The sequence below is a fragment of the Triturus cristatus genome, chromosome 5_2 (assembly GCF_964204655.1).
Source record: "Triturus cristatus chromosome 5_2, aTriCri1.1, whole genome shotgun sequence".
Taxonomy (NCBI): domain Eukaryota; kingdom Metazoa; phylum Chordata; class Amphibia; order Caudata; family Salamandridae; genus Triturus; species Triturus cristatus.
Genome location: NC_140588.1, coordinates 902120866 through 902143167, shown reverse-complemented (window position 1 = coordinate 902143167; position 22302 = coordinate 902120866). Strand labels below are relative to the sequence as shown.

Sequence of the window (22302 nt, the reverse complement as noted above, 5' to 3'; positions counted from 1 at the left end):
TCTCCCCCTACCGCTTGTTACTGCTAGTGTGTTGTAAGACACAAAACCAGCCCTTTGGAAATTTTCTAGAGCCCATGTCTCTTGCATTAAACAGACATCAAAAGTATCTATAAAAGTGCCCCAGTCTTCGCATATCAATTTGCTCTTGAGACCTGCCACATTCCATGAGAGCAAACTAATACTCGACTTTGGGTTACTTATGGCCGAGATCAGGTCACCAGCAGATCTATTGGTAGCTGGAGAAATAATTGCACTGTCCAAGGTTTTCTGCACGCGCCCATTTGCCGACCCGTCCATTACTGCCAACCCCCCCAACACTGGAGATATGTATGACTCATTAGGGGGACTCATAGGGTTTTTCCGAGATAGAACCTCCACCACAGCCAAACTATGCGATGTTTCTAGTGGAAGGAGTTAGGTTTCCGAACCAAAGAACCTGTGTTGGTAACCGGTAACCCTTTCTTTTCCCCAGTCGAGACAGTCATCACGCTATAGTTTGGACGTCAGTCCACCTGATCAAGGACACTAAATCTGGTATTGTGGTTAAAAACTTCGAGTGGGGGCGGGCATGATTGATCATAGACTTGGTTTACATTAAAAGGGCAGAGGAGGGGTCCAACCTTACCGATTCTCGAACTATCCACCCAACCCCTGCGGGAATCATCAAGGCCAAAATTCGGAGGTCCCGGGTAAAAATAAGTAAGTGGGAGAGCTTTTATAGCTGAATGGGGACTAGCATAGCTACCAGACTGTATTGTACAAATGTACCTAACAGTACTAGGATCTCTAAAATTAATTACAACACAGTGGCCCGAGGCGTCCTTGACTCTTGGGCCTACCCAATTTATCCGCCTTGCGAATATTATCTCGCTTCTACACTGATTCGGGAGGGGTTTGTTACGGTTCATCCAATGCATACATTTATTTTTTAGGTCGGAAAAAGCCTCCCTAGATCCATGTTTCAGGGTGGGGACACCTACGAGAACCACCACATATGGTACAGATTCAGGTGGAAGATCCAGGCAGGGTAGTTTAGGATCGAGAAGATGCCCTGCCTGCTTATGGGAGGTGGAGTCAGGTTCTCTCGACTCGAGCAGTGGGTTGGCAGTAACATGACTCCCCCCACTCCTTAGATTCCCTGCAGAAGTTGATGAGATAGGGTCATTGGGGGCTACTTGGGAGTCCATACCCGAACCGTTACCCTGCAAAGTAGGTAGTTCCGTTGTATCAATCAATACATTGGGTAGATTGGGAACAGAGCGAGTTGACTCAGCTGCATATTCTTTTGTCCCCGCCCCATCCCGTGTCCCCTTAGCCCCAGACAATTCAGCAAACATCGATTCTAAGTTAGAAAGTCTATTTTCCATAGAGTCAAGTCTGTTGCAAATAGGGCGACAAGTCGCAGTGAGTAACTGTTCCATTTTGGACCAAAAGTCTGTACTGGGTACTAGACCCGTCATGCCCTCAGATCCTTCAGCCGTTAGGTCTGTGATAGCCTCGGGATCAGGATTTCCAGCGTTTGCCGTTTTTGAATTTTTGATCTTTTGTTGGACAGAACTGTTCCGCCCCGCTTGCGTCTCACGACCTGTTCTGTCCGTTTGGCATGGGTTTCTTCAATACGTATGGGTAAGCTGGATCTAGTTGTTCCTACAGGATTCGCGGGTGAAAAAAAGTCAGGCCCAGTGGGGTCACCTCGTTCAAATAGACAGCAGTCATTACTGTTTACCATTGTAGCAGCATTCCCGTTGTCACTCGAGACCGATAAATTAGAGTCCAAGGCTGAGGTAGGCAAATTTGTAACTATGGGTGACTTTGCTAGGGGAATTTTGCCCAATGAAGAGCGTTTAGTAAACTCTTGGTCGAGGGAAAGTCTTTTTTCCATTAGCTCAATTTCCTTCTGTAAGACCGAGGTGGCCCTAGTGATAAAGTTATCCAGAGTTCCAGCCACTCCAGACCCATAGAGAGACTTCCGGCCCTTCCTCGTACCTGCGTTGGCCATTACCTACTGTTAGAAAGTAAAGTGGGGGCAATAACAGAATAATGTGCCTGGTAGGCCTCTCACACACTGTCACTCGCCATCCAATGCGAGACGGATTAGATGGTACTTTCGCTCGCGTAATGCTAACCTGGAGAGCCAAGAGATGTGCCCCGTCCCGTCCCGTCCTCTGGCGTACTCTGACGGGCTCAGACGGGCCCGCCCTTTGCCCGGGCTTCGCCCGCGCTGCGTCCCGCGCTGCGTGAGTACGCCAACGTGATTAAGTCTCTTCTCAGGAGGCGGAGTCAGGAGGAAGAGGCAGCAGCAGGAAGGTGGAGGGCTGCTGGACCTCGCAGTCCTCAGGTCAGGGCTCCTTTCGCGGCAAATTCAGGCTCCCGAGCGGCACCCGTGAAGCGGGGGCCGCGAAGCTTAAAGTAGTCACCAAGGGCGGAGTCAGGAGGAAGAGGCAGCAGCAGGAAGGTGGAGGGCTGCTGGACCTCGCAGTCCTCAGGTCAGGGCTACTTTTGCGGCAAATTTAGGCTCCCGAGCGGCACCCGCAAAGCGGGGGCCGCGAGGCTTAAAGTAGTCACCAAGAGCGGAGTCAGGAGGAAGAGGCAGCAGCAGGAAGGTGGAGGGCTACTGGACCTCGCAGTCCTCAGGTCAGGGCTCCTTTCGCGGCAAATTTAGGCTCCCGAGCGGCACCCGCAAAGCGGGGGCCGCGAGGCTTAAAGTAGTCACCAAGAGCGGAGTCAGGAGGAAGAGGCAGCAGCAGGAAGGTGGAGGGCTGCTGGACCTCGCAGTCCTCAGGTCAGGGCTCCTTTCGCGGCAAATTCAGGCTCCCGAGCGGCGCCCGCGAAGCGGGGGCCGCGAGGCTTAAAGTAGTCACCAAGGGCGGAGTCAGGAGGAAGAGGCAGCAGCAGGAAGGTGGAGGGCTGCTGGACCTCGTAGTCCTCAGGTCAGGGCTCCTTTTGCGGCAAATTCAGGCTCCCGAGCGGCACCCGACCCCTCGGCTTCTCACCAGCATCATGCGCACCAGATTTTTAAATCTTTTTCGGTGCACAAATGCGGTCAGGTAGTAAATCCCAGGTTAAATTTGTGCATGGAGATAAAACCTCAAGTATGTACGAGAGATAAAACAGCAAGTCAGTGAACATTTTGTCTAGATTTGTATTGCCGACTAGAGAGCGCCGGGTCTGGTGGCTCAGTGGACTAATGTCTTTTTACTTACCGGTAATCTTTATTACCCTGATTAGGGTCCTCCCCGTCCCAGTCCTTACAACGTGAGGCAATCCTGCCTCCACCCAGCCAATCACGCCAGTATTCAAAAGCTTACATAAGCCCCTCCCACCTACCGCCATGCCCGTTATCAACAAGACTCCGACACAAACACAGCGGGAGGGTAGAGGACGGGGAGGACCCTAATCGGGGTAATGAAGATTACCGGTAAGTAACAAGACATTACCCCCTCATGGGATTTCCCCGTCCCAGACCTTACAACGTGAGGAACTCACAAGCAGAGAACCAACAAAGAATGCAGAACACCAGGGATCGATGCAAAGCGCAAATCTGTAAAGATCAACGAACAGCAGCGTTCAAGACGCCAACAGAAAAACAGCCAGCAGAGGCATGTAAAACAGCAAGCCGATAATGTAGCACAAATACGTGACGGGACAGCCAGGTGGCCGCCCAACAAACTCCTGTATAGAAACCCCCGGCGCCCCAGCCCAGGAAGCAGACACAGAACGCGTCGAACGACCCAGCACCAGAGACAGAGGAGGCAGATCCAAAGGACTGAAAAGGCAGGCAGACCACCAAACGCACCCACCGACCAACCGTAGAATCGGAAACCTACATCCCCCGAGCCACACCCCCACAGGAGACAAACAGGGCAGGAGAAAACCGAAAACTCCAGGGAACGATGGAGGGAAAAACCATAGAGTCCAGCAAACAACCAAGGAAGGGGGAACAAGGGACCCCCCAGCAGGCAAATCAGGAAGAATTACCTCCAGCTGCCAAAGGAAACGGGAAGAAACCACAGGCAGAAATGCCGGAACAAGCCACAAAACAACCCAATCCGGCAGGAACTTCCAATAGGGAAAAGAAACGAGCAAAGCACCCAACACACCCAACCGACGAGCGGAGGTGATGGCCCGCAAAAAAGCCACCGTAGCGGACAACCAGAACAAGTCCGCTACCAGCAAGGGCTGAAAAGGGGGCAACAGCAGACCCCCCAAAACAGCAGGCAAAACCCAAGAAGGCACGAGCACAGGAGAGACCGGCCCACGAAGCCGACAGCTCAGAAGAAACCGACTCACCAAAGGGGCAAAAACCACCAAGGAGACCCCAGGACCCCGACAAGCACGAACCGCTGCCCACTGAGCAGACAAAGCGGAAGGGGCAAGGCCCTGTAAAAAAACACATCCCTGAGAAAATCCAACACAGAAGCAAGATCTCCCAGCACAGGAACTACCCAATGGGAAGAACACCTAGAGAACAAAGAACCCCAATGACGACCACAGCACCCAAGGGTCGAAGGCCGACGCGACAACCGGATGCCACGAGCCACCACAGAGGAACAGCCCAAAGACGCCAACGACAGCCACACAAGAGCCAGGCCGTTGGAAGCAAGCAACAAAGACAGGTCAAAAATCAGCTGCGGACCCAAAAGCGAAGCCGGAGTCAAGGGAGTCCGGCCAAACCCGACCCCCGCCAGCAGCAGCAGGAGCGGAAACCAAAGACAGCAAGGTCAACAATACAGACACCTACACACTCCCCCTACACCCCCTGACTATTCGGGAGTAGAAAATGGGAGGAAAGGCACACCGAAAGCCCGAAGGCCAAGGAAACGTGCAGGGGCAATGCAATTCCACACCAACTCGAACCAAACAAAGAAAAAGCGAGCACCAGATGGCACAAAACAGAGGACAAGAGGAAACGGCCCAAGCAGCGTCTACGAACGAAAACGCAGACGTTCCCGAACAGAAACTCAAAGCCAACCGCCCAGAGTGAGCCGTGGGAGCCTGTGCCACCAGAGGCACAAGACATACCAATGAGCCACAGCGTCGTGGGAACAAAACACGAAAGCCAGCAGGAACAGAGACATGCAACTGGTCCCCCCAAGAAGGCCCAAGCAACAATGAGCCACCGGAATGTCAGCACAAATCAAAAGACCCGTCGGCCACCAACCCCAAGGACAGGCGTCCAAGGACAACAAGAGGAGAGAAGGGAGCTGAAAACGCACCCCAAACACCAGGTTGGGAGAGCAAAGCCACTAGGCCAAAGTAGGAACCAGAACAGGGGAGAGAGGAACCAGAGCCACGTAACCTGCATGGAAAAGGACCCAAGGAGTCAATCAGAAGAAACACCAAGGACAGGAGGAGCAGGCAAGCCCAAGGAACCACAGCCGTGGAGGCAGCCACCACCCCCTGGATCCACAACCAACCTCGGAGGGCAGAAGGGCGACCCATCAGGACCCGCAAAAGAGTCAACCGGGAAGAGAACCGAGCCGGAGGGAGAAAACAGCCCCCCGCAAAGTGACGAACAGGCCCAGAGAAACTGAAGGCCCAGAACAGGAACCAGAGGAAAAATGGCCAGAACCAATCCGAACCCCAGAAACAGGAACAAGGCCATCAACGCCACCATCGCCAGAATAGCCACAAGGAGGGTGGAAGCAGAAACCGGACAAAAGCCACATAGGGAATAACCTACAGCACCTGGCCATCCCAGGCGGACTCCCATCCAGGTATTGACCAGGCCTGACCCAGCATAACTTCTAAGAACAGAAGAACAGGTGTTAGCAGGGTGGAATTGCCATTCAGCAGAAAACCCGCACAGCAGGAGCCAGCACCACGGAAAAACCTGGAGAGAGGCCGAAAGGCAACACACAAAACAGAGAAAGGAACCCATCCACAGCAAACTGCAGGAACCGCGGACCAGCCGGATGGATGGAACGTGAAAAACAGTCAACTCCCAAATCCAGGGAAGCCAAAAAACAAACACCCACCAGGAAGAGGGGAACGGCAGACCGCAAGGGGAACAACCGCCCAGCGGCACCAACCGGTACAAAGCCCCGGGACACAGAACTGTGCAGAAAGGAACCAACGGGCGCGAGGACCAGGAACAAAGAGGAAGAGGAACCCTGGCTCCGCTCCACCACCGGAACCACCACAACAGTGCCCAGAGACAAAATCAGGCCGACGCCCAAAGAAGAAGGAAAAACGCAACACGGGCCAAAGGAGAACGGAGCAACTATGAAAACAGCCCAAAAAGGGGGACGGCCCCGGAAAGGAATCCGGCAACCAATAGCTAAGACCAACAGGACCCACCAGTCAGAAAGCAGACCGGACCAACAAGCCAGGAGCAACGGATCCGAGCCCCCAAAACCGCAACAGAGACCGGAAACCCTCTACCAGACAAATACCAGGAGTGGGACACAGACCCAAAGAAGAAGAGACGCAACCGGAACCACCAGTTCACGGAGACCCTATCCAGGGCACAACAATATCCAAAGCCCCGGACGACCAACACCCAGGGGGAGCCGCAGGCGCAATGGAGGCCGGGAACCAAACAGAACACAGCCCCTCCCACCACCCGACCACGAAAGGGCCGAGAGGAAGACAGAGCACAACCACACAGACCGTCAGTAGAGGGAGCCAAAAAGCCAAGGAGCCACAGAAAAACAGACAGTGGACCAAGGCACCAGTGGCACGGCAGCAGAGGAGAAGACTCAACCCACCGAGCCAAAACAGGAAGGAGGGCCTGTAAACAGCCAAACAACACCACACAACCCATGAGAAGGATCAGTGAAGTATAGACCGAACAAGAGCCAGCACGCACCCCAAAAGGAGAAGCAGCATATGGAAATGCAGGAAAGTGAGAGACAAAGTCCGCCAGGCGAAACCGCCATCCCAGAAAACACGGAATACCCGGCGTATCTGCCGTAAGCCATGCATCAGTCAGGATATCCAACAGGACACCATGGAAGGGAAGGTCAACCACCACAGAGGAACCATACTGTGCAGAAAAACCCAACAACAGCCAGGGATTTACGGCCAAAACCCAGCATCACCCGAATAAAGACCTTATCCTCAGGACAGCGCACCGCAGGCCCCGGCAGCACAGACTGGACAGCCGAAATCATCAACTGTGTAAAATCACAGATTGAAACTTTACCACCTCACAGCAATTTGACAGCATGGGCAGGTTTTGAAACCCTTCACAGTATCCAGCGCAGCGCAAAAACGTCATCCACTTGCAGAACCAGGAAACTATGTCGCATGGAAACAGCCCAAGCAGGCACAGATGAAGATGCCCCTTCACACATGGTGAGCGAACCCGAGCAAACCAAACAGGAACTCACCACACAACAAAGGAAGTGCCCAGCAACCTCCAAGTAACACTGCCCCTAATCACCAAATCACGCAATGTGAGACTGGTGTAATTAAAGGAAAAAAATATAAGGGCAGCCCTGTAGTCTCCACCCACAGCCCCAGGTCAAAAGACCATGGCCGTGGGGGCCGGACGCTGCACTAGAGCCACAGGGCCGGAACGACCCGGGGCATGGACACCACGAAAACTCCCCGATCCAGCCCAGCACATGAACGGGAAGAGTCCCTGACCCCAGAACAGGAGCGCAGCCGACCGGGGGAGCGGGTGCGCCGAGAGAAAAACACACAATAAAAAATACAGAAGTAAAAAACGGCAAATGAAAACTCACGTGAAAATCACACAGTAAATAATGCAGAAGCATAAAACTGCAAACGAAACACTCACGGCACCGACCTGAAGTAAATCCAAAACAGAAAGAGGAACCGGGAGCACCAGCGTTCCGACCGCTGCTGGAGCAGAAAAAAAACAGGCATGGCGGCAGGTGGGAGGGGCTTATGTAAGCTCTTGAATACTGGCGTTGTGATTGGCTGGGTGGAGGCAGGACTGCCTCACGTTGTAAGGAGGTAATGCAGCCACTGCAGAAGCCTGTGTTCGACCTCATGCTCACAGGTTTGAGTCCCGGCGGGTCACTCAGCTTTTCATCCATCTGAGGTCGATAAAATGAGTACCATTGAGTTGGGAAACAATAAACATCTGTTATTGAGCACCAAGAGACCTATGGGTGAACGTGCGCTATACAAATACTTATGTTATGTTATAGAGCTCCAAACTTGGTAGCCCCTGAGTCAGCTGCCACAACACTAACCAGGTTTATCCGTTGACCCATTGAGGCGTTATGCATCTTCTATCACTTTACTTGGTTTATCCATCTTTAACTGGGCAGCAAAAGGAATAGACGCTGTTCAGTAAGGGGCAGAAAGCAGCATTTAACTTAATGTATGCACATTTCCACAGCTTTCCAATGTATTAATATGTTAAAAAAAAAGGCACAATAATAAAATAGGATTTACAAAGTAATGCATAGTTTCTTCTGGGCTCTTTAGGCAGTCGGAAAATAAAGGCATGGTGTCTATTTGGTGGCCAGTTTAGTGATTTATCAAATTATGAACATTAAATACAAAAATATTTATTACAGATTTCAGAAAGCCAAATTCAAAACTTGGTGCAAGTTATATCACCGAGATTGATGGATGATTGAAGCTATTGTTAAAGAGAATCAGTTATATAATTGGTAAATCAGGGACAATGAATGGCTGAGAAGGACACACAAATATTTTGTAAAAGGTGAATAAATAATAATGTCCTCAGTAGGAGTTGTTTTGGAAGGTTCAACTCAGTAATACTGCACCCAGAATTCCTGACACTGGAGCGTGTGGTACCTCCGAGCTGTGGTAATACCACACCCAGGGATGTGGAATTCCTATAGCCCGACGCCCAGGACATATTGTTTGAGGTCAAGGGCAACAAGTGTTCATGTGTATTTTGTCCTTGGGACAAGTAGGCCCAACCCCCTGCAGCACAAACCCTTTGGCTCCCGCCTTGATTACGGGAACAGCCTGTATGTGGGCATACCAGCCTATGAAACACGTCGCCTACAAGCAATTCAGAATCAGGCTGCCCGTCTTATTCTTCATTTTCCTCGCACTCATCACATTTCCCCTGTACTTAAGTCCCTCCACTGGCTCCCTGTTCATCAGCGATCCCTTTTTAAGCTGGGCTGCTTGGTTTTCCTGGCTCTTGCTCGTTCCGCTCCGGTCTTTATCTGCTCTCTCATTTCTTCTTATAGTCCTGCCCGCCCTCTTCGTTCTTCCTCCTTGGCCCTCCTCAATGTTCCCCGGTTTCGCAAGTCCAGAACGGGAGGCACCCGATTCTCTGTTCTGGCCCCCCGCTTTTGGAACAGTCTTCCTATGTCTTTGCGTGCTATCCCTATCTACTCTCATTTCCGCAAAGCCCTGAAAACCCTCTTGTTTTCTCAGGCTTACTCCTGTTAATCTCTCTGGGTTATTTCTGTGATTGCTGGCCGGAGTTCTCAGCGCCTGGAAGCCGCGTGGCCACAGTGCGCTTTATTAAAAACTATTTTCATTCATTCATTCATTCAGTTTGCAGTATCATATTATGAATCAGAAAAGGGAACTGTCTGCAGTTAAGGTAATATTTTTGTGCACAAGTTAATGCTGTTCAAATTTGTATTTAAGGTTCATTAAATGAAAGCCTTTATTATTAGGGTGAGCGCTCTAAGTAAATATTGTAAGCTCTGACTATATTACTGACAGTGGTTCCAGTACAAAAATGTGTACACACGTTTTCAAACTTTAGTAATATGAGGCTATGTATAATGCTCCCAGAATGCTCTCTGATTTCATGCAAATATTTGCAGAAACTTGAAAGCAATATTGATGATTCTTTGCTTTCAAAATAAAATGTTCATTAAAAAAATGAAAGCAAGAAAAAAAAACATTTAGCTAAACTACTGTAAAATTTCAGGTACCATTTCTTTGCAGCATCATTTAGTAACATGTGTTGATGCATGCTAGTATTTTCCAAAAATATTCATAATGGAAAATCAGTGTAACCAGTTTCAAAAAGATTATGGGAAACAAAAATAAACAAGCATTGGCAAAGCCAGTAGGTCTGAAATTGGTGGTCAGCTTTTTAGTTTTGTCAATGTGTGACTTGTTTTGGCATGGTTTTTGTAAAACCTTATTGGTGTGTAGGCTGCCGGGCCCTCAGCATTATAACAAACATTGGCAAAAGAAAAAATAGTTTTTGGTCTCAAAAAGCACAAATTGCCACAGTAGTTACTGGCACTGAGCAAAACTACTTTGTGTGCTGATATGCTCCTTGTGAAAGAGCAGAAGGCTGTTACAGTGAAGCCAGCAGATACACAGAGAGAAACAGAGGTTTAATAAACACAAAAGGTCATGGTCAACGCCAGACCAAATTAGGGGCCCAATTATTAAAGATAGTCTCAAAAGTGCACCCATGGTATATGTCCTTGCATTAAGTGCCGCTATACAGCTTTCGTGAATTCCCAAGAATTTACAGAAGTAGGAAAAGAAATAGTACTTCAAGAAAATATTTGTGAACTGCATTTTAGCATGAGCAAATATGCATGTGTAAATTTGCTCATGTGAAAATCTGAGTATTGGAAAATTTACTTTCCCTACAACCACTGTTTTTCCCAACTCTGGAAGAAGGTTTGAGTCTGCCATTGTCAGGAGTAAATTTCCAACATTTCTCAGAAAGGGAAAGGATTAGAGAAAACTTGCTGAAAACCCTTAAAACATGCGACTTAAAAGGGCATTCTAACCCTGGAACTATTGCTTACCACCACTACCTTCAGACCCAGTAAGAAGGCGCATGGTGTGAGAGTGGTGAACTATGCCGATGACACCCAGATCTTCTTTTCCTTGGAGGGAGACCAGTCGATCTCCTTAGCATCCTTTCATGACTGCATGCAGGATACTGCCCAATGGTTAAGAAATAACTCACTCCAATAAGACTGAAGTCCTATATTGTGGTGTGGGGAAGGTCCCCCTCCTTTTCCGTACAACTTTTGGCCTCCCCCAGCTACATCTGTTCAAACTCCAGTTGGAACAGTACGTAATTTGGGAGTGATGTTGGATGCGCATCTGACCATGGAAATGCAGGTAAATAAGGTGGTGGGAAACTGTTTTTCCCTAATTAAAGCACTAAGGAAAATTCTTCCGTTACTGCCAAAGACGACCAGGGCGCTGGTCGTTGGTAGTATCATTCTTAGTAGGCTCGATTATTGTAACGTCCTACTATTGGAGGCCCTGAAATTTTTGATTGAGCGCCCCCAAAGAGTCCAAACTGTGGCAGCTAAGCTGGCATTGATGAAACCTCGCCGCTCGTCTGGGTCATTAGCAATGGCAGAACTTCATTGGCTACCCATACTGCAGCGGGTTCAGTTTAAGTCCCTGTGTTTGGTCTTTAAGGCCCTTCATGGCCTGGAACCTAGACCTCTTCATGGGCTCTTCACATGGTACACAACATCAAGGTGCCTTCGATCGGCCACTGCTTGTTTGGTGAAAGTCCCGAAAACTCAGAGTTAAATCACGAGGAAGAGCGTTCAGCTCGGCGGCTGCCAAACTCTGGAACAGCATTCCTTTGGAATATAGACAGATGTCTGATCTGCTACAGTTTAGGAAAAAGATCAAAACATGGCCGTTTCCCAGAGTCTAATGTACTCGGGAGTCGCTCTGCCAGTCCATGTTGTCTTCCCCCCCCACCGCCTGTTGAGGATTTACGTACTAGCGCCAAGATACCCGTTGGGTGATAGCTGCGCTCTACAAGTTCCGCATACAATACAATACAATACAGTATGTAGATCTGCGGAAACGTGGTAGCATAAGGGGATTGCAAGTATTCAAACACTACTATGGTATGAGCCCTGGCATAATCAGAGAGGCTATATCAGCGTTCTTATATAATGAGATTGCTGACAAAATTTGTCGCTGCAATACATGGCACCAAAGGGACAGGTGGATTTCGTTACAGGACAAGTAGATTTATGAAGCAACCTGCTCCATGGACAAGTAGATATTTTATTAAATTCCACATCTCTGCACACCATTACAGGCTTGCCCTTGCGGAATGCAGGATAAGCGAGGCAAACCATGTTTGTGCATGGATTGCCACACGGTTCTTCCACATTTCAGGCACATTCCCCATGCCCATTTTGCCAGATATTTTCCTGGTAATATGTGTGCAAGGAGAACAACCCAGCAATGTGATGTTCCTTGCCAGCTTCAAGCTCGGATTCTGTCATAACCATATCTTTACCGCTAAATCAGTAATTGCCATCGTCAAGTCAGGATGAAGACACAACTTTGCACAGAAAAACCTGGTGATTCAGGCCATTTGCTTTGTGCATCTCTTCTTGCATGGTCTTACAACAGTGGACACCGTATCTGACATGAACTGTATCCTCAAGATCTCCAAGTGTTTTTAATAAAAAAACTGCGATGACTGTATAGAAATGTGTTCAGATCTTCACTAGTGACAGAGTCTTCTAATCCACAAAAAAGGGGCCAAGCATCATCCTGCAAACTGCCCTCTGATTTCACCACTTGATGGGACGGGGAATTTACTTGCCAACATACAAACATTTCTGATTTTCTCTTCATGTCAGGCAGAAGAGAAACAAGTAATCCCAAAGAAAGAGACGGGATTTAAATACATTTTTGACTTCTAACAATTAAATCCTTTTAAACACTCTCCTTCAAAATTATGACAGTAGGTAGAATACATTTAACATTAACAAAGCTATTCTAACAGAAATTAGATTGAAGCAAGTCTAGCTTTTAGCCACTCTTCCGTTTACAGTATATTTGGTTGATGGTTTCTTGTGCAGGGACTCCTTGTTCTCCCAACAAACTAGAAATGAAATTTTACTGTGTGCTTATGGTCTCATTCTTTTACACCGAATGGCCATTGGTCACCACTGAAGTTTAAAGGAGCTCTTGGAATTTTCAAAAGCTAACCACTTTAAATAGTATACACCAAAAACAAAAATAATGGTTTTTACTAAAAAAGAAAACAAGCATTAAAAATGCAATAGGTCTCGCCTTTGATTTTAAAGCCATTTGCTTTGCTATACAATACCATTAGCAAAGCAAATGGCTTTAACTTAATCAAAGGCAAGACCTATTGCATTTTCAATGCTTGTTATGAAATGCATTCTCACACAACGGCAGTAAATGTTAAATGCAAATGTATGGAATAGGCAGAGTGGGGGCCAAGAGGGTACTGGAACCAGAAAAAAACTAAGCCATGGTAACCAGTTTACAAAGGTATGTAAATATCCAAATGGTCTTTATTTATTTATTTTTTAAACCTTTTATTGGATTTTAACATGTTACAAGTCATACAGTAATCAGCTTAATCATATCAATATCACAGAATACCAATAACAGCTGTATGATAAGGGTAGTGGAGTAAGCAATCACATAGTGGAGATATTGGTGGGGGAGGGATATCCCTCCCATCTTCTCCATCGGAGGTGCCGGAGGGTATCGGGCGGCAGTTGGTGGTAGAATTACCGCCGTTCTCCGACCCGTTTGCTCATCTCTAATCCTAAACCCCTGTGTAGGGTATCATTCATAGATAATCCAGTTTTCAAACTAAACTTGGGGGTGTGTAACTCGGGAACTATGAGGCCAGGGGGAGGAAGAGGAGGGAGCCGGGGGTCGCTGAAAGCATGTGTCAGGGTAGAGAGGTCCCATATCCGTACGCAAGCATCGTGTACTTGAGCTACTCTTGGCCAATGCTTTGATTCCGGGGGGATGACCCGGGTGGAACAATCGCCGCTTTGGAAAGGGGAGGGGAGGGTTGGAAGACCGGACACGTGCGCGGACTGGGACGCAGGTAAATCTGGTGTCGCCTGGGAGTTTTGCGCACGTTCAGTGTCATTCGTGTGTGCTTGTCTAAAGTTCTGTAGGAGTGTCGCCCATTTTAAGGATATAGGTCGCCGCCGCATGCCGCGGGCTTCCTCTTGCCGAATAAGATCTTCATCAGCTGCGGCCCACTTCTGCACCGCTCCCCACCATGCAGCTACCGGTGGCCCCTCTGCTCCTCGCCAATACATTGCTACACCGCGCTTGGCCAACAGCACGGCTAGCAGGGCAAATTTGGTCTTCACTTTCTTTTATTTGTTGCGTTTAAAAACGCCTAGGGCACATGCCTCCCAGGTGTGGAAGTCTGTGAGACCAATGACTGTTTGTATGGTGGTGTGCACCGTCGACCAGAGGGTTTGTATCACTGGGCATGACCAAAACATATGAGCAAATGTAGCATCTGGGGTGTGACAGCGGGGGCAGTCAAAGTGGGATGTCGGGTAGAAGCGTTAGAGCCGCGCCGGTGTGAGATAGGCTCGGTGTAATATGTTGAACTGGATGTTTTTGAACCTCTGATTGCAGGACACTTTTTTGTGGTGTTCTAGGGCCATCCGCCATTCACAATTATGAAGGGCGCGTCCGAAATCCTCCTCCCAGCGGAGCCATAAGTGGGTTAGCGGCACCTGTTTGAGTTCCATAATGGATTTGTAGATCCATGTGATATTGTGTCTGCCCGCCCCCATGCGCAATAGCGTGTGCAGCACCTGGTGAGTATTGGGTGTCCCGTTCCCGAGGTCCCAGGTCCGCTCACAGTCCGCTATCAGCTGCCTATGCAACAGGAATTGGCCGACTGGAAGCCCAGTTTCTTCGACTAGGTCTGCAAACGGGATCAAGTGGCTGTTGGAGAACAGGGCCTCCATTTCCGTGAGTTAGAATTCGGTCCAGATTCGAAGCTCTCCCGCAGTGTAGAACCCACGCCCCCTAGGAAGGCCAGCCAACGGTATTAATGGGGAATACAATGGTGCTCCCTTGGACATGCGGTGAACTCGCATGACACAGGCTCTGGCCACCTTGACCAGCAGCGGATGGGCTGGATCGGGTCTGGTGCCTGGTAGGAGCATTTGGGTAAGCTCCGGGACCGTCACTCGCCTGTGCAGTGACACCGTTTCCCCAAGGTTGCGGTGCGCCGTCCACCGTGACATCCACTGTAGCTGCGCCGCCAGAAAATAGGCTTCAAAAGATGGGATGCCCATCCCTCCCTGCTCGCAGGGCAGCTGCAGGGCTGATTGGGCCACTCTGCTACGGCCCCTCCCCCAAATCAAGGAAATGAGTAATGAAGTGAGCTCCTGGAAGAAGGCCCGTGGCGGGACAACTGGAATATTGGTGAAGAAATATAGAAGCCGGGGTACCATGATCAGTTTAGGTAGGGCTACCCTCCCAATGGGGGCCAGGGGTAGGGTCTGCCAGAAAGCCACTTGACTTTTAAGGCCCCGTAGGGCCCGATAGTGATTGCCTTCCAGGAGGTCTCGGTGTTCATGATATAGTCTGACACCCAAGTACCGCGGGGCGTCGCCCGTCCATGCCAGCACGGCGTCTCCAATACGTACATCCCTATGCGGGGTGTGTGGATGCAGGGGGTAGAGAGAGGATTTCTGCCAGTTCACACGGAGCCCTACAGCTTTCTCAAAGTGTACGAGTGTGGTCCAGAGGGTGGTGAGGTCCGCTGTGATGTCTCTAACGTAATCCAAATGGTCTTTAAAGACCTGTGAAAAACTCAGGCATGCAGGAGATAAGACACTGCCCAGCCGAACCCAAGCAATTTGAGCTGCAGCAGCCCCAGCTGAGACACACACACAGCAGGGGTCGGGGGCTGAAGCCCTTTTAGCCGTATAGGCGTTGCACGCCTGCTTGTATGCTACGTTCATGTTTAGAAATTAGAACTTTTATAAAATGAAACTCAATGCTGACGTGTGAAAACAAAACATTTTTTTCATTTTAACTCGTTCCGTGCTCATGACGGAACCACGCCGTCATGAGCCACGGTTGCCGTGTGCTCATGACGGAGTGGTTCTGTCATGCTGCGGCTGGTGGCGGCCACGCCGCCCACGCGGCGCTAATTCCCCGCCTGTGCCGGCCATTAGCGCCGTGGGCGGAGTCATGACGGAACCACTCCGTCATGAGCACAGCCCAACCGTGGCTCATGACGGAGAGCACCGCGCCACCGCGCTGCCCCCCCGCACCCCCAGCGCTGCGGCGGAATTTCCGCCGCAGCGAAGGGGTTAAAGTGTATTTAGCAAATATTTACCCGATTGCTGTGTCATTGACACACTAATACCCCCGTTACGGGTGTTCTGATAATTGGTGTGATAGCTACGGGTGTTCTGGTAATTAGTGTGATAACTATTGCACGTTATAAAATCTGAGTCTGCAAAGTCTGAATTTATCAGGTGCGATAAATACCACCCAATTACGAGTTTTGAAGGAGTAACATAGCAGCCCAAAATCTGCATCCGCATTTTTGCCCAGGTAAATACCAGATTTTGTCACCTATGTTATTTTTTTTTAAACTCATAATTGTGATATATACGTTAATAAATTTTATGAAAATCTAATAACACAAAGGCATAAAAAGCATGGGCACTTATATTCAGGGTACACACAAGCAGATCGCATTAAAAGGCATTTTAAATCTGTGATTGAGCTATTCCAATTCAAATGCAACTAAGCAGCTACGTGTTCTGCTGCGGTGGAGTCTTTTTAACAATTAAAAGCGATAGTGCATGGCAGATTATTTTTCGGACCTGCACTAAAGCCATCCTTGAAGGTAATTCCAAATCCAAAACCTGCATTTCTGGGTTCAGTCGCTCCCTACACGGGACCAGGAAAGAATGTGTGAACTTTGCTCTCCTGACAGCCCTGGGCAGCGACATGGCCTCTATCCAAGGCATGGCCACAGAAAAGGGACTCGCAGCTCACGAGCCCGCGCGCTACCTAGATCCTAGCGACAAACGTCAAAGCCAAACCATTAAATGGTTGCTAACCCAACGCCATCTTAAAATACCTTGTCTGTATTTATAAATCACCACGTGCCTAACAGAAATATACTTTTCACCAAAATAAAGGGGTTAACTTTTCCTATTTAAACGTAACATTTGTCAAGGTTAGTGCAAAAATCTTTAAAAAAATATTTGAATAATAATTTATTTTGAGAATAATAAACTAATTTGTCATGAGAATATAAAAATCTAATGGTTGTTTTTGACGGTAAAGAAACACCTGGAGTTTCAGACAAGAATACAGTGTCACATAAGGCGATGAAGGGTGCTCCTTTCTTTTCCAATGTGTCTACTATTGAGCTTTTGCGCCCCCTACGTCGGTCGTGCTTCAGTCGTGAAACTGCGCAGCTTTATTAGTCATTCTGTAGTGAAGTCCATGCTCCGGAGTTTACTGCTCGCCTCTTCCACCACAGACTGAGATCACACCAGGGAAAGTAGAGGCAGAGGAGTAACGATCAGGTCAAAGTATCTGCAGTTGGTAGCACACCTTCAGGTAAGGGGACAGTATATTTTAATGCAATAGCCATTTACAGGCTGCTGCAGGTATTTTTGGACTGACAGCATGCACAACATTGTTGCAAATAATCATGATTTTTTACGTGCAAACATTGAGTAGTATGTAAATAATCGTGGTTTATTACGTGCAAACATGGTGTATAGTATGTTTTGCAACCGTTTTACACGGCGGCTCAATGGAGGGTTTGTACGACGCAGAACCATCACCGAGGCGGGGAGTGGGTAGATCAGAAGGTTTGTATATTTAGGTGTACTGAAAGTTATGTTTACGCATACTTCCAATGCCGGGGTGCTTGCAACCCCTCCCACACGCATTGGTCTTGTGCTTGTGTCCCGCAGGCACCAGTAAAATGGCAGAGGAGGAGGTCGAGCCCAGCACTAGCATTCTGCACGAGATCTTCACCTCACCCCTCAACCTGGGCCTGCTGGGTGTCATCCTCTACCTCATCTACAAGATGGTGCGGGGGGACCGGCCCCCCGAGGTGGAGGAGCGGGAGGAGCAGCTGCCCAAGATGAAGCGGAGGGACTTCACCATCGCCGAGCTCAGCGAGTTCGACGGGACGCGCAACCCCCGCATCCTGATGGCCATCAGCGGCAAGGTCTTCGACGTCACCAAGGGCAAGAAGTTCTACGGGCCGGGTAAGAGCTGCTGCTGCCGCGAGACTCGAACATGCCAGGGAGTTGTGCAATAATTGGATCATCTGGAACCTCATATGACCTGCTGCTTGGCGTCTCAGTCAAACAAGCATTGGTAGAACCAATAGGGCTCACCTAATTGACCCATTAGCGTTGGCAATTTTTTTTTTTTTAGTTGTCGATGATGTGCATTATCAGCAAATAAAAATCAAGCATTTTGCATAGGTGATAAGTTGGAGTTTAATTTGGTAACAAAAGGAAACAGCATGTGTGCTTACATGTGCCTACATGCAAGCACATTAAAGTTATATATTTGACCAATAGGCACACACACCGTTTAAAAACAGACCTAAAGGCAATATTCTGCTCACGTAGATAAATCACAGGTGCCAAGGCATACAGAAGCCACACGCGCTATATACTACACTATCATAATCGCTACCACTGGAGTAGTGCGGCAGTGGCAGGTCAAATTATGTGGCAGGGTTGATTCAATTATACATCAAGAAGACGCAAATTAAGTGGCGTAATACGGCACATTTTGTAAGAGTATTACTTTATTTTGTCATTTTTATACATCGTAACTCTCCACAAAAATATTTCATCTTGTTTGTACCATTTTAACACTATAATGCAGCACTATAACTGAAAGATGACTAGTAAACCTTTGAAAATGGCTTTCAGCTGCGCAGGAGCACGTGTCGCCACCCTTTTATTATTTGTTGGTCTGTTTGTGGTAGCTTTTTTTTTGTTGCTAAAATCTGCAGATTATGCAACAGATGGTCCGTATGTGGAAACGGCCAGGGCCGGAGAATTGCATAAATTCCATTGGCTCTGATCTATGAGGGGATCAAAACAGCATTCAGAGATAGAAATGTGGGAAAGAGAAAGTGGCAGAGAAAAAGATAAAAACGCAGAGAAAAGGATGGACAAATTGTGAGGAATAGAAGAAAAAAAGGGGAAAATAAATTACAATTGAGTGGAAAAAAGTATGTGTATCCAAAGTATAAACCGAGCGTTAGCAGAGTTAGCATTAGCATACCTGGTACAAAACTTATCAGCGATTCCATCTTTGCCTCCTCTGATTGGAAGGACATGAATTACAAAATGAATAGCAGGGCCATTCTATGAAGTGTTAACAGCTGCGTGAAGATTAGCTGCACGAAATAAAATACGGCGGAATACTGGGTGAAAGAGGCAGAGTACAAAAGTAAACACAAACGTACCAAAGGCTGTCTGCATTTCTCATTGCAATTTGTGCCACTCTGGATTACAGGTTTTGTGTGCTGTGCAAGGAATGGTAATTGTCGAACATATTGCATTACAAGTCCCATGTTCAACAGCCGTGCTGGTGTGCCATTAGGTTCTGTGTAAGTATTTAAAAGTGTATCAGGTGCAGCCTGTAGCTCTGGGATAAGTCCTTGGATTGGGAGCAGCAATATATACATTGTTCATCACTGATCATTACATTGAGGTCGTCCGACCAGGTCTGTCAGAGGGAGAGCGGATAGGTGCAGTCACCTGCATACCAGCATAGATGTGCGTGATGAGCTTGCAAGGGGAGGGGTTAGTAAGCATTTCCTCCAGCACTACTAACGTGGGGGGGAGGGTCTGCAGGGAACTTGTCTTGGAGGCCTCGCAGCGACGCTCGGAGCGGATAGTAGGCCATGGTGTCTAGAAGCGAAGCAGCAGTTTTAGAATACCTGCTGGTGGGCAACAAAGCTGCCCTCTGGATTTACTGTGCCAAAGGAAGTTAGCTGAGTCTGGTGAAGTCGCGCCCAGGACCTTGTGTCAGCTGCAAGCGGCAGCAGCGGATGTCCCGGAATCCGAACGGATGGGGCAAACAGGTGGTCAAGGCGCGCTCTCCTCCGCATCTCACTTCAAGCCCACACCGTGCAGACCACTGTATTCACCTGATGTCGCACTCATCTGACGGGGCCATAGTGAGCTGTCTGAAGGGGGCATTGGGCCACATGGTCATTCTCTGGGGCAGTGTGAGGCTGCTATTGGATGAGGTGTAATAAGTAGTGAACGAAATGCCCCTGGGTGTTAAAGTCTAAGTCAATTCCTCCCTGATCTAAATGGAGCGTCTGCATTGCCCATTCCACTAGTGGTTGTTTGCCAGCCCATGCCAGTGATATAAGGTGAGATTGGAGTTTCTTGCGGAAGTATGCTATTAGTGGGAGAGTGTAAAAAGCGTTCTGACGGTGCAGAGTCCAGAAAGAAGAAGGGGAATCAGGTGGGTTTCTGTGCAGCTTTATTCTAATCAGTCAAAATTATACGGGAGCACAGCCATCCTCGGAGAAGCGCAACTGTTGAATAGCTAATTCTTCAGAGTGGAACGGAGGTTCAACAATGCAACTTCAAAGATAAACATACAGAAAGTTGCGCACGCTGATGGTTACATGGAATGCGGAACACAATAAAGTAATGAACATCAAAGAAAGACATAAGGAAATAAGTGAGCAATACAACATTTAAATGTAATGATGACCCTTTATATCATCTCCTTTTTTATAAAAAGAAGAAATGACCTGTAAAAAGAAAATGAGATTAAGACATAATAATCCTTAAACCTGACAGGGATAGAACAATTGTGATATGTCCTAATTGACCCTGGGGGAGAAGATCAAGCAATTGAGGTGATGTCTTGTGGTGTAGAGATGGGTTGATCAGAGTGATAAAAGTTGTCAGATGAAGTACCTACAGGAAAATGAGAACAATCTTAAACATCTGCAAAAGGCTGCTTAGAAGAGAGAATTCTGTTAGCTTGTTCAGGTAATAATTTGACTACAGCTCTCTTGTTCCACCAACCCTTCTTATCTACAAAAAAAAGAGTGACCCTTTAGAAGTTTTAAGGACCTGAGTGGGAGCAGAAAATTTAGAAGCACCCTTCTTGACTTTGATAGGATTCTTAATCAAAACCCAATCTGCAATTTGAAAATCATGCAAAACTAAAGCGTGAGATAAATTAAAATGTTTTTTCGGTACGTTCTGTTGCTTCAACACTTTTTTTTTTTTTTTTTTTTTTTTTAAACAGAAGTTTGTCCTGGCAGGCTAAACATGAATCATCATCATTTTTCTTAAGGAGCCTAATCCAATTGGGTAAAATGTTTCCATTAGGATTCCTTTTTTTCAGTAATCTAAATGGCGAAATGCCTGGAGTGGAATGTGGAGTGACTAGGTAGGACCAAATTTTTTTTTCTAAGAAAAAGTTCAACATCCATATTGCAGGCCAAAGCAGATTGTATACCTTTCTTAATAAATCTGTTCATCCTTTCGATAAGGCCATTTGAAGACGGTGAGTAAAGAGCAACCTTGAGGCGTTTGATGTCATGAATGGCTAAAAAATCTTGCATTAATGTTGAACAAAAATGGAAGGCATTATCAGTAACAATTTCTCTGGGTGATCCTTCTGATAGAAGCACTCTGCTAAGAAAATTAATAACTGAGCGAGTATTGGGTGTCTCACAAAAGTCAAAATCTGCCCATTTTGAATGATCATCAATGAGAGCAATAATGTAACATTTGTCATGTGATAAGTCGAAAGGGCCAGCAAAGTCAATTGCAAGTTTAAACCAAGCTTCCTCGGGTACAGAATGTCAGGGAATTTTAGTGGTCTTCCAGTGTTTATCAGAAAGTAAACCGGTATCACATTTGTCAATCCATTGAGTGATATTTTTATCAAGCGCAGGCCACCAAAAGAATTCTTTTAGTTTCCTTGAGGTGGCACCTATACCCAAATGTCCTTCATGTACCCTTTGAAAAAATTTAAATCGAAGGGACATGGGAGGAACACATAGATCGCCAAGCATAATAACATTGTCCACAAAAGAAAGTTCATCAGAAACTCGAGCGTGTGATTTTAGGGGAGCCGGAAGAGAACGCTCTTTAGGCCAACCAAAAATTATCATATTCTTGACAGCTTGAAGTGTGGGGCCATTAACAAATGCTTGAATCTAATCTGAATTTGACAGTGTGCGAGAAAAATCGTCAATGGAAGCAACAACACATTCTACATCATCATATTTTGAGTCGGAGTAATCATCTAGCAAAGGTAATCTAGAATGGCAATCTGCTCTGACATTGTGTCTACCAGAAATATGCTGAATGCTAAAATTATATTCTTGCAATCTTGAAAGAATACAAACCAGTCTTGCGGGTGCTTTGCCAGTGCCTTTGCCATTGAGTAAGTGTAGGAGTGGTTTATGGTCAGTCAAAAGAATAAAATGGGAACCCCAAATGAAACTTTAAAATTTTTCAACAGCCCAAGCACAGGCGAGCGCTTCTCTTTCGATAGTGCTGTAATTCCTTTCAGCAGTAGAGAGAGCTCTGGAGGTAAAACCTATGATATGTTCTTTGGAACCAATCC

The 22302-nt window shown here is 47.5% G+C and overlaps 1 protein-coding gene across 1 annotated transcript in view; it reads left to right on the top strand.

The window, feature by feature from the left end:
* The first annotated feature begins 17122 nt into the window (after positions 1–17122).
* The window catches only part of PGRMC1 (progesterone receptor membrane component 1), a 70070-nt gene continuing 64890 nt past the window's right edge, over positions 17123–22302 (top strand). Inside the window, exons 1-2 of the mRNA XM_085608052.1 lie at positions 17123–17271; positions 17634–17933. Coding sequence (XP_085464178.1) covers positions 17645–17933 — 289 coding nt within the window. The 5' untranslated portion in view covers positions 17123–17271; positions 17634–17644. The remainder of the gene's footprint in view (positions 17272–17633; positions 17934–22302) is intronic.